This window comes from Oryx dammah, unplaced genomic scaffold, assembly GCF_014754425.2.
Source record: "Oryx dammah isolate SB20612 unplaced genomic scaffold, SCBI_Odam_1.1 HiC_scaffold_4, whole genome shotgun sequence".
Classification (NCBI taxonomy): Eukaryota; Metazoa; Chordata; class Mammalia; order Artiodactyla; family Bovidae; genus Oryx; species Oryx dammah.
Genome location: NW_024070188.1, coordinates 23,951,051 through 23,966,694, shown reverse-complemented (window position 1 = coordinate 23,966,694; position 15,644 = coordinate 23,951,051). Strand labels below are relative to the sequence as shown.

The following is a 15,644-nucleotide window of genomic DNA, read 5'->3' as shown; positions in this document are numbered from 1 at the left end:
TCATTGGAAAAGACTCTGATGCTAGGAGGGACTGGGGGCAGGAAGAGAAGGGGATGACAGAGGATGAGATGGCTGGATGGCATCAATGACTCGATGGATGTGGGTCTGAGTGAACTCTGGGAGTTGGTGATGGACAGGGAGGCCTGGCGTGCTGCAATTCATGGGGAAGCAAAGAGTCGGACACGACTGAGTGACTGAACTGAACTGAACTCAGTATTCTTGCCTTGAGAACCCCATGAACAGTATGAAATGGTAGAAGTATAGACATCAGCAAAACAGATTTTATCCTCATGAAGTTTATACTACAGTAGGAAGAAAGACAAAAATTAGGTGTAACTGATAGAGAGAAAAACAGTAACAGGGATTAAGGTAAAAGGGAAAAGCTTCTCTGTTAAGGTGAAATCTGAAGGAAGAAAATGGTTAAAAAAAAATAAATCTTGGGGAAGAGAATTCAAGTATATGAAAATCTCAGTCTTATGTTTTGCCATGTTTAAATAAATGATGTGGAATAAAACCACTGGTATTTATGAACTACTGCTATAATTCAGTATCCAGATTTGCCTCCGAAGAAAAGATTACCTATTTCATGGATAATAATGTTTATATTATATCTAAGAACCCATGCAGATATATTAAAGACTACCTAGCAAAAGGCTTGGGCTTCCCTGGTGGCTCAGCGGTAAAGAATCTGCCTGCAATGCAGGAGACCCAGGTTTGATTCCTGGGTCGGGAAGATCCCTTGGAGGAGGGCATGGCAACCCACTCCAATACTCCTGCCTAGAGAATCCCATGGACAGAGGAGTCTGGCAGGCTGCAGTCCATAGGGTTGCAGTGTCGGACACGGCTGAGCACCTAAGCAGAAGCAGCAAAAGGCTCTGGCATCACTGTTATAAATAAAATCTAAGGAAATCTGCCAATAGTTGACTGCCAAGCAGAATTCTTATAATGTGCTACAGTAGACTTGGTGTATACTGGAGACTTGATATTGGTAACTTTTATAGTCTATCTTTGTACAGTGTTGAGTGATTTTCTCTGAACCACTTTTCTCCAAATCTTATATGACGAACCCTATCAGAGAAGGGAAAAATACAACACAGAGCAATGCATATAATTATATAAATTGTGATATACAACCTTATCATTAATATAGTATATATACAATAAAATAGACACTAAAGGTAACTGGCTTTAAGCTAATTTAAAACAAACTACAGTTAACATTTCTTGATAAAGTATTACTGACGTATGTGTCAGTACATACAGATACATGTACATGTATCAGAGCCTAACACAGCTTGGTTTGCTAATTATATTTAAGTACAGAAATCACATCATTTAATTTTTTCCTCTTTTGCCATGTGGCATGTGGAATCTTAGTTCCCTGACCAGGGATTGAAACCACGGCCCTTGCAGGGGAAGCTCAAAACCATGACCACTTGACTACCAGGGAATTCCTAGAAATCACATTATTTTAAAGCCGGAAGGGATATAACTATATCGTTTAACAGATTATCAACAATCTTGCAGTATACACTAGATGATCAAGATTTAGGAAATGAGTCATGAGTCAGAAGCTGCGAAAGTAAAAATCTCTCGTGTGCGTGTAGTTGCTTCCGTCATGTCCGACTCTTGGCAACCCTGTGGACTGTAGCTTGCCAGCCTCCCCTGTCCATGGGGTTCTCCAGGCAAGAATACTAGAGTGGGTTGCTTTTCCATTCTCCAGGGGATCTTCCCCACCCAGGGATCAAACCTGCATCTCCTGCACTGCATGGAGATTTTCTACCCATGAGCCAGCGGGGAAGCCCCAAAACTTCTCTTACTTTTCCTCAAAGGTCTAAGGATATTTCATCCATCAATGCCTTGAAACTCTCATTCCAGTGACCTAAACGGTATGTACTGAGTCTGTAATGTGAACAGAGGAAAGAACATACGTCTTTAGAAGTCCCTTTCATTTGCTAGACACTCTCTCTGTCACCAAGAGTAGGCCTACTGGTCCCAGTAAGCCTAAAGGTAGGAGGATCCCTATGGTTGCAGAATCCGCTATACCTCACTGCTTCCCTCTTGATCGTTCTTCCTTCTACTTCCTTTACAACAAATTAAAAACAGCTATTCTAGTTTCATAGATTATTGACACTGACACTATTATTTTTGACACTGATGTTGTTGCTTAGCTGCCATGTGGTGTTTGAGGGACCCCGTGGACTATAGCCTGCCAGGCTCCTCTGTCCACAGGACTTCCCCCGGCAAGGAATACTGGATGTTTGTTTATCTTAGAGTCAGTTCTCTGATGCACAAGCTCTTTCCTCACAATTGAAAAAAAAAAAAAAAACTACTATCACTATCCTTATAAGCGGACAAAATAGGGTTTTCCTGGTGATGAAAATCTAAGCTTTTGGAATTAACCATCCACAGCTTAACATACTATCACCTACAAAGAATTAGCATAATGATACCTATTCATTTTAATAACCTGTGCAAAATATTAGCCCACCCCCACAAAGAGAACCCAAAGCATATTCCCAATGTAAGCAATTACATATTCCATTCTAAAAATTAGTCAAGAAAGAGCCATAGACAAAAGACAGATAACCTAACCAGAGACATCTAAACATTCAATTATACACCTGCTGTTGGCCATCAGATGAAGCAGCTGAATGGTCCACTATAAAGTATTGACTAAATCACAAAGATTACTCTTTCTATCAAGTCTGCATCCTGCTCTTGGGATCAATACTTGCTCCCATCCCCTCAATGAAGGCTCATTGTAAATGGGCCCAGGAAAATAATAGCTGTTGATAAAACTGCTACTTAAGTGTAACTTCTGGTTCTGCAGTTCAAGCCTGGTGACAAGAAGTTTCAAGCAGCTCACTTCATCAGAGTCTATCACTGTCAACAGCAACTAACAGCTGCAGGCAGAGCCTTAGTACCAGTTACCCTAACCTTTTAAAACCTTTCTTCTCTACCCCAAGCCCTGCTAACACATCTCTAAACCTTAGAAACAGTATCATTTTAAAAATTAACTTACACACATGGTTATTTACTTTTCAATTTGGTCATGGAACCCAAGTCAAGGCCAGTGACCCCAAATATGCATGAACTCTTAAAAAATTAACTCTAAGGAACTTCAGTAATTTACATTAAAATTAAAATCTACTCCCATCCCCACCCCTTCTTGATGGCATAATTTCAAATCAATTTGTATCACATATACATGCAGTCTTCTCAAAAAATATTTTAAAAACATGGCTGTTAATATTTAACACTTAGATTTCTTCTGTAAGATTTTAGATTTTTCCACAAATTACACAGGTGGTTATTTTATATAAACAGGCATGAAAATAATTCATGCTTGCTAACTGAAGACACAAGATATGGCCATTTTAAAATTAAAGTTTAGATTTATTCTGACCTAGTCCTCTAAGATCTTTCCATCAGTCTACGATTTTACGATTTATGATACATTAAATGTAGGAAACAGCTTCCAAAATTTTTCCTGCTTCACACAAATCAGATGGACTTTCAGGTCCCTGAACCTAGCTTCTTTGTTAAATTTTAGAATTTCTTCTCTGGAGAGTAACCTAACTAGAAACTATTTACCAAGTTAATGTCTTCGTGCAAGCTATAAAAAAGGTAACCACTTCTTTTAGTTTAATTTAGACTAGCACAGGAAACGGGATTCAAAAAGACTTACTGCTAAAATTGCAAATGAAGTCAGGACCTCTAAAACAAAATCATTTGATTTTTATAATTTACTGTTCCATGAGCTCAAGTTTATCTGATTATTTAGTACTTTCTGCCGTACTCCTCAAAGTTTTCCAACACCAGGACTCCCACCACCTAGAAACAGCTTTTGCAAGCCAGATGCCAAACCTATCGGTCCTACACCTCCAAAGCAGGGTGTATTTCCTGATCGAACAAAGAGCAACAAAGAAGTGGGTGGTAACCGCCTCTCAGAGAGGCAAGCCAGGACCCATTGAGGCTGATCTACAACACAAGCAACAACAGCGACAACATGTTGCCCCACCACCGTCGCATTTCCCGTGAAGACTGACTACCTCAAACTCGAAAACCCTCATTATTTATTGAGGAAGTGAAGCCCTTTCATTTGAGTGCTGAGAAAGTGGCGCTCAGAGAACCCGGCAAACAAAGGAAAGGGATGGAGCCCACGCAAAACAGGGGTGCGAACGAGCCTCCAGGTGGACGTGGGCCCCCACCCTCAGGGGCTACTCTCCAGCACCCAACCCGGTCGAGGGGTCCAAGATGAGGCCGGCGGCAGAGAAAAGGAGGAGACGCTCGGGCCAGCCGGGGACACAGAGGAGGGAAGAGGCGGGGAGGGGAGGGATGGGGGCTGGAGGGGCGGAGCTCTCGGGGCCGTGGGGCTTTGTGTGCAGTCTGGGCCGGGGTAGCTGTTTGGGCCCGCGAGGAGAAATCGGGTGCAGGCGGCAGGAGCAGGGGACCCCCAAAACCTCCCTCCCACGAGCGGCGGGGGGACAGGCGCGAGGAAGGGCCGTCCCCTTCGCACCAGCACCAAGCAAGGCAGGCCGGCGGCGGACCGCACTGCCGGAGCGAGAGGGGCCGGAGGGAAAGTGGGGCGTCCGTTTAGCTCCCCGAGGAGGCTGCCGGACGGCGTCGGGTCGGGAATGGGTTAAGATGCTGCCAAAAGTCGGTCCCTCCTCCTGACCCCTCAGCACCCGGCGCGACAACTCGCGACGGCGGCCGCAGAGCCGATGCGGCTCCGGGCCCGGCGCCACAGCCCTGGGCCGCCCACCCTCCCGCCTGCCCGGCGTCTCACCATCATAGTAGTAGCAGACTTTCTTCTTGCCGCCTCCTTGACTGTACGCCATGGGCTCCCCGGCCACCGCCGCCTCCGGCTCCTCCTCTTGCTGCTGCTGCTACTGCTGCCTCCGCGGCTCCGGCGGGGAGAGAAGAAGGCTGGGGCGAAGGTGGAGGGTGGCAGTCCCGCGGGGAAGGGCAGGCCGGAGGGAGGAGAGGAGGGGGGTGCCGGGAGGGCTGGGTACCGCCCGGCCGAAGGGCCGAGAGCGCGGACCAGGGGGTGGCAGCGGCGCCAACTCGCGACACTGGGGAGGGGGAGGGGGGCGCCAAACCACCTCCGGAGGCCGAGGGGAGGTGGGGCGCGTCCACTGCGACTCCACGGGGGAGGAGGGGGCAAGAGGCTTCTTCAATTTGGGAAAAGAGGCTTTCTTATGATTAGCAACTTGCAAAGGACGGCTACCCAATACAGTCGTAAAATAATTTTTTTTTTTTAAAGAGGGAGCTTTCGCTTTTAGATTAGGTAGGTAAAGGGAGCGTGGAGCCGGGTGAACGCTTCCCCCCTTCGGATCTTGGCGCAGTGGTTGCGCCTATCCTGAGCCTGCGCAGTCGGCGCCTCCCCAACCGTAGCCCGGGCCGCCTGGACCCCCTCCGCGAAGTCCCACGCTGCTCCCCTCCCCCCTCTGTCGCGAAGCTCCCGCCGGGGCGGACCACGTGCTCCGAGCCGGGCGCAGAGAGACCACTATCCCACCCCTTTCGACCTTCTCGAACCCGCCGAGCTGCAACCCACGATCCCTGTACTGGGTCGTCGTGCATTTCATTTATTTTTTTCATTTTCTGCTGATAATCGCTCAGAGGAGGTTTTGACCTCGGAGGAGTTCCCCCCTATTAAGGGGACCTATTGCAGACATTAAAGAGCAGAGAGTACTGCCTGACTTTAAATAGGCAATTATGGCGTGCATGTATGTGTTAGGGTTCTAAGTAATTTATGATGTATTTCATTTATATCTATAATAGATATGTGTTAACTCGGTTGAGACCCCCAACAACTGGGAGTAAGCTGGGACGTTGTTTCTAGTTCTTCTTTATAAATGGACTTTAGAACGCACTTGGTCCTCTCCAAGGCTGATGGTCTGGGGTTTGATTTCAGCCTTTCTCTGAAGTCCACACATCCTAGTTTCTCCATTATGACTGCTTCTGCTGGCCGGGCACTTAAAGATCGCAGCATAAAGTTTAGAGAAAGGACTTTCAGAACTTTGGGACGTTATAAATACCTTTGCCCCTGTGTTCAATAAGTAATCAAACATGGAGCCTTTTAAGCCACCCACCTTGTAGGTGATTGGGGTGGGGGTGGGGGATGCTGACAGTGCATAGGTAAAACTCTTATTCCCATATACCATTTATTGTTTATAGGTGCAGACTTAGTCACTCAGCCCTGTCTGACTCTGCGATCCCCTGGACTGTGCCACCCCCCACCCCCACCCCCCGCGAGGAGCAGGTTGCCATTTCCTCTAAAAGGGGAATCTTTCTGATCCAGGATGGAACTCCGGTCTCCTACGTTGGCAGGTGAAATTCTTTACCATTGAGCCATCTGGGAAGCCCATTTACCATTTATACGTTTCCCCAAATACACATTCTCTCCCATCCCTATCAAAAAACAAACAAAAAGTCCTTATTGAAGCAGGAATCATTGGGAGCCAGTAACAAAATTATCCTTTTTATTTTGCTATTAAATATTTGACTTCAAAATCTCCAGGTAGTTCATACTTAAAGCAGCAGTTTTCCTGGACCTCACCCCCATGATATTAAGAAAAATAAATCCAAGGTAGCCTTCATCTCCCTCTACCTAAGTCCATGCTTTTAGCAAGCACCCAGGTAAGGGACACAGTTGGTACAAGAATCAGAGTGAGAAACTTTGACTTTAGAGGTTAAAAATTACATGATACTATTTTACAGCTTTTATGCTATCAAGCCCTAAATCAACTTGGTATAGTCTGAGAACAAAATAAGTTAATTTAGTAGAAACTAACATTCTCAGAGCCAGGAGAGTGGAAACTGAAATGAGACTTTGTTTGCTTCTGGAAGACTTCCTTGACTTTACTTCTTCCCGAATCTCCAGTCAGTTTTTTCTGCCCCTTACTTGGTAGTTGTGACTTGTACACTTTTAGCTCAACTCTCAGCATATTGCAGTTGTCTGCAACTTCTCTGAACTTCTCATTAGAACAGTGTCACGAGGAGACAATGTTTGTCTTGCAGGTAAGTATATCTGTATGCGTAAGTCATTCGATTGTCTGAATTGCTTCATCTGTAAAATGGGGCAGTATTACTTGGAGAGTAATTCTTCATATGAATATAGACTGCCTCAAATAAGAAAATTAATATAGAATAGATTTTTTAAAAAATATTTATTTGGCTGCCTTGGGTCTTAGTTGTGACACACAGGGCTTAGTAGTAGTGGTGCTTGGGTTTAGTTGCTCCATGGCATGTGGGATCTTAGTTTCCCGACCAGAGACTGAACCTGTGTCCCCTGCACTGCAAGACAGATTCTTAATCACTGGACCACTAGGTAAGTCCCCAGAATAGTTTTTAAACAATGAAGAACTATGTGAATATAAGGGACTATTATGATTATTGTTATAATACTAGTAATAATTATTATTATTGGCATCCATGGAACCTACCTTTGAACACGTGAAAAGAGCCTGGACATATATTTACATATTTTGATTGGTCTAGGAACTTGTTATATTAACTATTTTTTAATAATTTTATTATTTTTAATTTTTAATTGAAGTATAGTTGATTTACAATGTGTTAGTTTCTGATGTACAGCAAAGTGTATATACATATATATATACTTTTAAAGCTTATATATGCATACTTTTTTATTTTCCTTTTCATTTAGGTTGTTTCAGTTCAGTTCAGTCCAGTCCCTCAGTCATATCTGATGCTTTGTAACCCCATGAATTGCAGCACACCAGGCCTCCCTGTTCATCACCAACTCCTGGAGTTCACTCAAACTCATGTCCACTGAGTCGGTGATGCCATCCAGCCATCTCATCCTCTGTCGTCCCCTTCTCCTCCTGCCCACAATCCGACCCAGCATCAGGGTCTTTTCCAGTGAGTCAACTCTTCGCATGAGGTGGCCAAAGTACGGAGTTTCAGCCTCAGCATCAGTCCTTCCAATGAACACCCAGGACTGATCTCATTTAGGATGGACTGGTTGGACCCCTTTGCAATCCAAGGGACTCTCAAGAGTCTTCTCCAACACCACAGTTCAAAAGCATTAATTCTTCGGTGCTCAGCTTTCTTCACAGTCCAACACTCACATCCATTCATGACTACTGGAAAAACCATAGCCTTGACTAGACAGACCTTTGTTGTCAAAGTAATGTCTCTGCTTTTGAATATGCTGTCTAGGTTGGTCATAACTTTCCTTCCAAGGAGTAAGCCACTTTTAATTTCATGGCTGCAGTCACCATCTGCATTGATTTTGGAGCCCAAAAAATAAAGTCTGACACTGTTTCCACTGTTTCCCCATCTATGTCCCATAAAGTGATGGGACCAGATGCCGTGATCTTTGTTTTCTGAATGTTGAGCTTTAAGCCAACTTTTTCACTCTCCTCTTTCACTTTCATCAAGAGGCTTTTTAGTTCCTCTTCACTTTTTGCCATAAGGGTGGTGTCATCTGCATATCTGAGGTGACTGATATTTCTCCCAGCCGTCTTGATTCCAGCTTGTGTTTCTTCCAGTCCGGCATTTCTCATTATGTACTCTGCTTATAAGTTAAATAAGCAGGGGTACAATATACAGCCTTGATGTACTCCTTTTCCTATTTGAACCAGTCTGTTGTTCCATGTCCAGTTCTAACTGTTGCTTCCTGACCTGCATATAGGTTTCTCAAGAGGCAGGTCAGGTGGTCTGGTATTCCCATGTCTCTCAGAATTTTCCAGTTTATTGTGATCCACACAGTCAAAGGCTTTGGCATAGTCAATAAAGCAGAAATAGATGCTTTTCTGGAACTCTCTTGCTTTTTTGATGATCCAGCGGATGTTGGCAACTTGATCTCTGGTTCCTCTGCCTTTTCTAAAACCAGCTTGAACATTTGGAAGTTCACAGTTCACAGTTTGCTGAAGCCTGGCTTGGAGAATTTTGAGCATTACTTTACTAGCATGTGAGATGAGTGCAACTGTGCGGTAGTTTGAGCATTCTTTGGCATTGCCTTTCTTTGGGATTGGAATGAAAACTGACCTTTTCCAGTCCTGTGGCCACTGCTGAGTTTTCCAAATTTGATGACATACTGAGTGCAGTACTTTCACAGCATCATCTTTTAGGATTTGAAATAGCTCCACTGGAATTCCATCACCTCCACTAGCTTTGTTCATAGTGATGCTTTCTAAGGCCCACTTGACTTCACATTCCAGGATGTCTGGCTCTAGGTGAGTGATCACACTATCATGATTATCTGGGTCATGAAACTCTTTTTTGTACAGTTCTTCTGTGTATTCTTGCCACCTCTTCTTAATATCTTCTGCTTCTGTTAGGTCCAGACCATTTCTGTCCTTTATCGGGCCCATCTTTGCATGAAATGTTCCCTTGGTATCTCTAATTTTCTTGAAAAGATCTCTAGTCTTTCCCATTCTGTTGTTTTCCTCTGTTTCTTTGCATTGATTGCTGAGGAAGGCTTTCTTATCTCTCCTTGCTATTCTTTGGAACTCTGCATTCAGATCTTTCCTTTTCTTCTTTGCTTTTCTCTTCTCTTCTTTTCACAGCTATTTGTAAGGCCTCCTCACACAGCCATTTTGCTTTTTTACATTTCTTTTCCATGGGGATGGTCTTGATCCCTGTCTTCTGTACAATGTCACGAACTTCTGTCCATAGTTCATCAGACACTCTATCAGATTTAACTCCCTTGAATGTATTTCTCACTTCCACTCTATAATCATAAGGCTGTTTAAGACATTAAATACAGTTCCCTGTGCTATACAGTAGGAGTTTGTTGTTCATCTATTTTATATGTCGTAATTTTTATCTGCTAATTCCAAACTCCTAGTTTATCCCTGCCCCATCTTCTTTCCCCTTTAGTAACCATAAGTTTGTATTCTATGTCTGTGAGTCTGTTTCTGTTTTGTAAATAAGTTCATTTGTATCATATTTTAGATTTCACATATAAGTGATATATAGTATTTGTCCTCTTTCAGTTTATTTTACTTAGTATGATGATCTCTACATTCATCCATGTTGCTACAAGTAGCATTATTTCACTTTCTTATGTCTCAGAAATACTCCATTGTGTGGTGTGTGTGTGTGTGTGTGTGTGTGTGTGTGTATGTATAGCACATCTCTTTATCTGTTGATGGGCATTTAGGTTGCTTCCATGTCTTGTAAATATGCTATTGTAAATATTGCTGCAATGAACATTGGGGTATGTGTATCTTTTCAAATTATGGTTTTTCCAGATGCCCAGGAGTGGGCTTGCTGGATCATATGGCAAGTCTATTTTTAGTTTTTTTAAGGAATTCCATACTGTTTTCCACAGTGGCTGCACCAATTTACATTCCCACCAACAGTGTGGGAGGATTCTGTTTTCTCCACACTGTCTCCAGGATTTTTTATTTCAGACTTTTAAATGATGGCCATTCTGACCAGTGTGAGGTGATACCTCATTTTAGTTTTGATTTGCAATTCTCTAGTAGTTAGCAATGTTGAGCATCTTTCCATTTGCCTACTGGCCATCTATATGTCTTCAGAGAAATATTTATTTAGGTCTTCTGCCTATTTTTTGATTGGGTTGTTTGGTTTTTTTGTTAGTGAGTTGTATGAGCTGTTTGTATATCTTGGAAATTAAGCCCTTGTTGGTTGCATCCTTTGCAAATATTTTCTCCCAGTCTGTGGTTGTCTTTTCATTTCATTTCCTTTGCTGTGCAAAAGCATATAAGTTTAATTAGGTCCCAGTTGTTTAGTTTTGCTTTTATTTCTATTACCTTGGGAGACTGACCTAAGAAAATATTGCTACAGTTCATATCCTCTTCTAGGAGTTTTATAGTGTTATGTCTTATATTTAAGTCTTTAAGCTATTTTGAGTTTATTTTTGTGTGTGGTTTGAGGAAGTGTTCTAACTTCATTAATTTATGTGTGGCTGTCCAGCTTTCCCAACACCACTTGCTGAAGAGAGTCTTTTCTCTGTTGTGTATATTCTTGCCTCCTTTGTTGAAGATTACTTGACCGTGTGTGGGTTTATTTTGGGCTCTCTATTCTGTTCCATTGATATATATGTCTGTTTTTGTGCCAATACCATACTGTTTTGATACTGTAGCTTTGCAGTATGTTTGAAGTTTGGGAAGGTTATGCCTCCAGCTTTATTCTTTTTCTTCAGGATTGTTTTGGCAACTCTGTTTATTTTTTTTTTTAATGGTTCCATATAAATTTTAGGGTTATTTTTTCTAGTTCTGTGAAAAATGTCATCAGTAAGTTGATAGCGATCTCATTAAATCTTTAGATTGCTTTGGGTAGTATGGCCATTTTAACAATATTAATTCTTCCAATTAATGGGGCTCCTATGGCAGACCTGGGCTGGGTCCTGCTTATATCCCCCAGTTGCAGCTTGGACCACACTCCAGCCCCTTCAGTCTGTCTCCACACAGCCAACCCCAGTCTTTTCCTGGGTCTGTCCACTGAAGCCTGAATTTTAGCATCCAGCTCCCATGCACACTAGCAGCTATGCTCTCCAGCTGAGGAGTGTAGGAAGTGGCCAGGACCCTCTGTGCCGGTGTCTGTCCATTTTGCCTGCTACAGTCCAGCTGCAGTGCTCTCCTCTAAGCCTCTGAGGCTCCTTTTCAGTCTGGTGATGGGGGTTTCAGGGTGAAAGAACCTTGCATCTTTCATAGCTCTCTCCCAGGGGTGCAGGTCCATCCTGATTTTTTTTTTTTCCTTTCATCCTTCCTGGTTGTGTAACGGCCTTTCTTGCATTGGGTTGGAGCTCTCAGCCCAATGATTTTGGTTGTATGAGATTTGCCAGCCTTCAGGAGGTATTGTTGTTCAGTCTCTGGGTCTTTGTGACCCCGTGGACTGTAGTACACAAGGCTCCTCTGTCTTTCCCTATCTTCTAGAGTTTGCTCAAATTCATGTCCATTTAGTCTGGGATGCTATCTAACCGTCTCATCCTCTGCCACCCCCTTTTCCTTTGGCCTCCAATCTTTCCCTGAATCAGGGTCTTTTCCAAAGAGATTGAGTCAGCTCTTCGCATCAGGTGGCTAAAGGACTGGAGCTTTAGCTTCAGTATCAGTTCTTCCAATGAATATTCAGGGTTGATTTCCTTTAGGATTTACTGGTTTGATCTCATTGCAGTCCAAGAGACTTCCCTAATAGCTCAGTGGGTAAAGAATTCCCTTGCAGTGCAAGAGACACAGGCAACATGGGTTTGCTTTCTGGACCAGGAAAGATGCCCTGGAGGAAGAGATGGCAAACCACTCAGTATTCCTGCCTGGAAAATTCCATGGACAGAGTCGCAAAGAGCTGGACACAACTGAGCACACGGCACACATCCAGTAGGTATTTTGTGAGAGTTATTCCACAGAATTTTGATGTATTTGTGGGAGGAGGTGAGCTCCATGTCTTTCTATTCTGCCATCTTGAGCTCCACCCTGTTATTTAACAATTTTAAATCAACAGAGTAAATTATTTTGCCCCTAGAAACTGGTATTGGAGAAGGAGTTTGGTATACCAATAATTATGCCCATGACAATTATGTGCCTAAACATCCATAGTGAACTTTAGATCATTAAAGCTAAACCTGGAATCAGGTTATTGAAACCTATTGACAAGTTTATTTCCATATTCCAACTCATCTCTCTCAAACCTTTTTACCATTAGAAAAAAGGGAGTTTTAGACAATAATCAGTAGAAGGAAACAATTAGGTGCAGGGATAATTCACAGCATGCATAGAGGATTTTCTTTATTCTCAAACTGTTTTTCTTTATTTCCTGCTTCGTCTACATGGACTTTTTTTTTTTTCAGTCTTGAAGATGTTCAGTGTTTTGAGATTATTCAATTGAATGATCTATTAAATGGATTATTTAGAAACATGACTGTCTAGAAACTGATTGCCTCAACTTATACCGAAAATTAAACCCTGCTATTAACTGCAGCAGATAGTTTAATTTTTGGTTGCGATAAAATTATTCATATAAGCTTGTTTCTACCCTAAGGAAATTTAGATTGCTTAGTGTTAAATTCTATGTAGCAATTCCATAAGGTAATACAGAAGGTAAAGTATATTGACTAACAGTAGGGTGTTGTCACAAACTGAAACAGCCTCAAGCTGAATTCTGATTTCCTTGTAAGCTTGGTGCCTATTTTTACACAATAGTATAAACTGTAACTCATAAATCTAAATATTAGTACCAAAACAATGAATGCTATTTGAACTGTGTATTTGTGTAATAAAATTTAAAATCACTCATATTCCTTAAAAATATGTTTCTGAGTTATAGCTTATCTACTAAGTTATTCAGTTACATGAAACCTTTTGAATCACCTCTGTTAGCTTGTTGAGTATTACTTTGCCTATAACCCTCAAAACATAGTATTACTTTGATGTACTCCATCTACTTGCATAAATTTTCTAGTAAAATTCTATACCCACACAGTTTCTAAGGAAATCTGCTTGCTAGTATCACCTAATTACTCTATATTTGTATCTTAATTCTTCCTCTGTCATGTCTCAGTATTTTAAACTGATTGATATATTTGCTACTAATTTCCTGGGAATTAAATGGCCCTCTGCTGTATTGCCTGCTAATGAGGTGCAATCGAGGATGGGGTTTCAGGATGAAAAGTGGATTTAGAGACAGATGCCTGAGCAGTGTCTGGATTGTTACAACTTTCCTCCAGCTATGGGAACTTCTTCACCATGCTGGGGGCACTGTCCATCTGTGGTTTTAGACTTCTATTGGTTCCACTGGAGAGCCCCAACAATTGTAAGCAAGACTTCCTTTCAGGGGACACCCTGTTCACCTCCAGAACTGTCCTTCTTGAATGGAAGCCACACATTAATTTTTCCACTTCCAAGATCACAATAATGTGTGTCCAGGGGTAGTCATAAGAGACTCAGATGATTATGGAGATCTCTCTGGAACAGGGCCATCCTTAGTTTCTTGGAAGGACTTCCCAGAGCGATAACTGACTCATTTAGTACACTCTGTGATAGGTAATCCCAATGATGGGAGTCAATTACTTAGAAAAGGTGGTTAAAAATGTATCCCTGAGTTTAGCTAAAGTGATCAGCAATGCTGCCTGAGCCTTAGAAAGTAGTCAGGCCCGCCTTAACTCACTGGCCAGAGTTGTTATAGAATTGCCATAGATGGCAGATTCTGAACTGTCCCTTAATTAATTAAGGGATTAATCCAAATGTACCTGGATTAATGCCTCAGACCAAGTAGAGAGGTCAAATCAGAGCTGTAAGGAGAAAGCTGCTGGCTTTCTAAGGTAGACTTCAGTGGTTTATGGTATTTCAGGAACCTGGGGGCATGATTGAGGTCAGCACTACAGATTGGCCTTACTCTGCTACTAGGCTGTTGGTGACAGTGCCTTAATTAAATGCTGTATGAGAAAAATTGAATGATGCCTTTGTCAGATTAATCAGAGTGGTCAACAGAATTCTGTATCCAAATGAAAATTGCAGTTCTGCCAAGAACGTGTAGGGTGGGTTGGCGGAAGAGGCAGGTCTTCCATGACCCTGAGTGTCCTTGCATGTCCTTGCTGAGCACACCAGATTGTGAGGCTTCTCCATCTCCCGAGACTGAGCAGTTTCTGTAGCTGGTCACACAGACAGCTGAATAGGTCAAGGTCACCATAACATGACTATCGTGTAACTGCCTGCTCTCAGGGTTGGGGAGACTGGCTTGCCACTGGTTCTTCAAGAAGCCTGGACTCTTGAATTCCTGTTTTGTGGCAACCCACTCTGTGTACAGGTGTCATCTGGGTCCGTTACATACTCCCCTGTGGGGCTTGGGAGCAAGAGGAAGGACGTGAGTATGTTGGTGCTCATGCTGCTGGCTGTTCTGTGAGCAGTAAAGTACTTTGTCTCTGATCCAGGATCAGTCTCTTGACTTCAGTTAGAGTCCATGAAACTGTGACAGGTTAATTTGTAAGCTTGAAAGAAGGGATAAAAATCTCAAATGCTTCACAATTTATAACCATATAACACCAAAACGTTAACAGTGAGAAATTTTCTCTTATACTGTGAACCTATAGATATTTTAAGATGAATATCTAACTCAAGATTAATGGTATTTCCAACTACAAGTGTACCTCATTTTACTGTGCTTTGCAGATACTGTTTGTTTTTCTTTTACAAATTGAAAGTTTGTGGCAACCCTGCATGAAGCAAGGTTGTTGTCATTATTTTTTTTTTCCAGATAGCATTTGCTTACTTCATGTTTCTTTGACACATTTTGGTACTTCTTGCACTGTTTTAAACTCATTAGTTATTGTTATATTTATTATTATGGTCTATGATCAGTGATCTTTAATATTACTACTATGACTTGCAGAAGGCTCAGATAATGGTTAGCACCTTTTAGCAATTAAATATTTTTAAGTCAAGGTATTTACATTGTTTCTTTAGAAATAATCCTATTTAATAGGCTACATACTATTTAATCATGGCTGTCTAGAATCAAACCAGCAGTGTCTCTGTGTTATCCCTATACTTTAGAACTACTTATAGCAGCCAATAAAGATTTCTACTACTCCCAGTGGAAAATTAAGTATATTCATAATAAACATTTATCAGAATTTAGCTTACCTCATTTTATTTAGTTAAACAAATCTTTTCCATTATTTCCTTTATTATTCACTGCTTTCCATTCCA

The 15,644-nt window shown here is 42.1% G+C and overlaps 1 protein-coding gene across 1 annotated transcript in view; it reads right to left on the bottom strand.

The window, feature by feature from the left end:
* Positions 1-5,128, bottom strand: part of HDAC2 (histone deacetylase 2) — a 34,349-nt gene extending 29,221 nt beyond the window's left edge. Inside the window, exon 1 of the mRNA XM_040238462.1 lies at positions 4,793-5,128. Coding sequence (XP_040094396.1) covers positions 4,793-4,844 — 52 coding nt within the window. The 5' untranslated portion in view covers positions 4,845-5,128. The remainder of the gene's footprint in view (positions 1-4,792) is intronic.
* Positions 5,129-15,644: the final 10,516 nt, after the last annotated feature.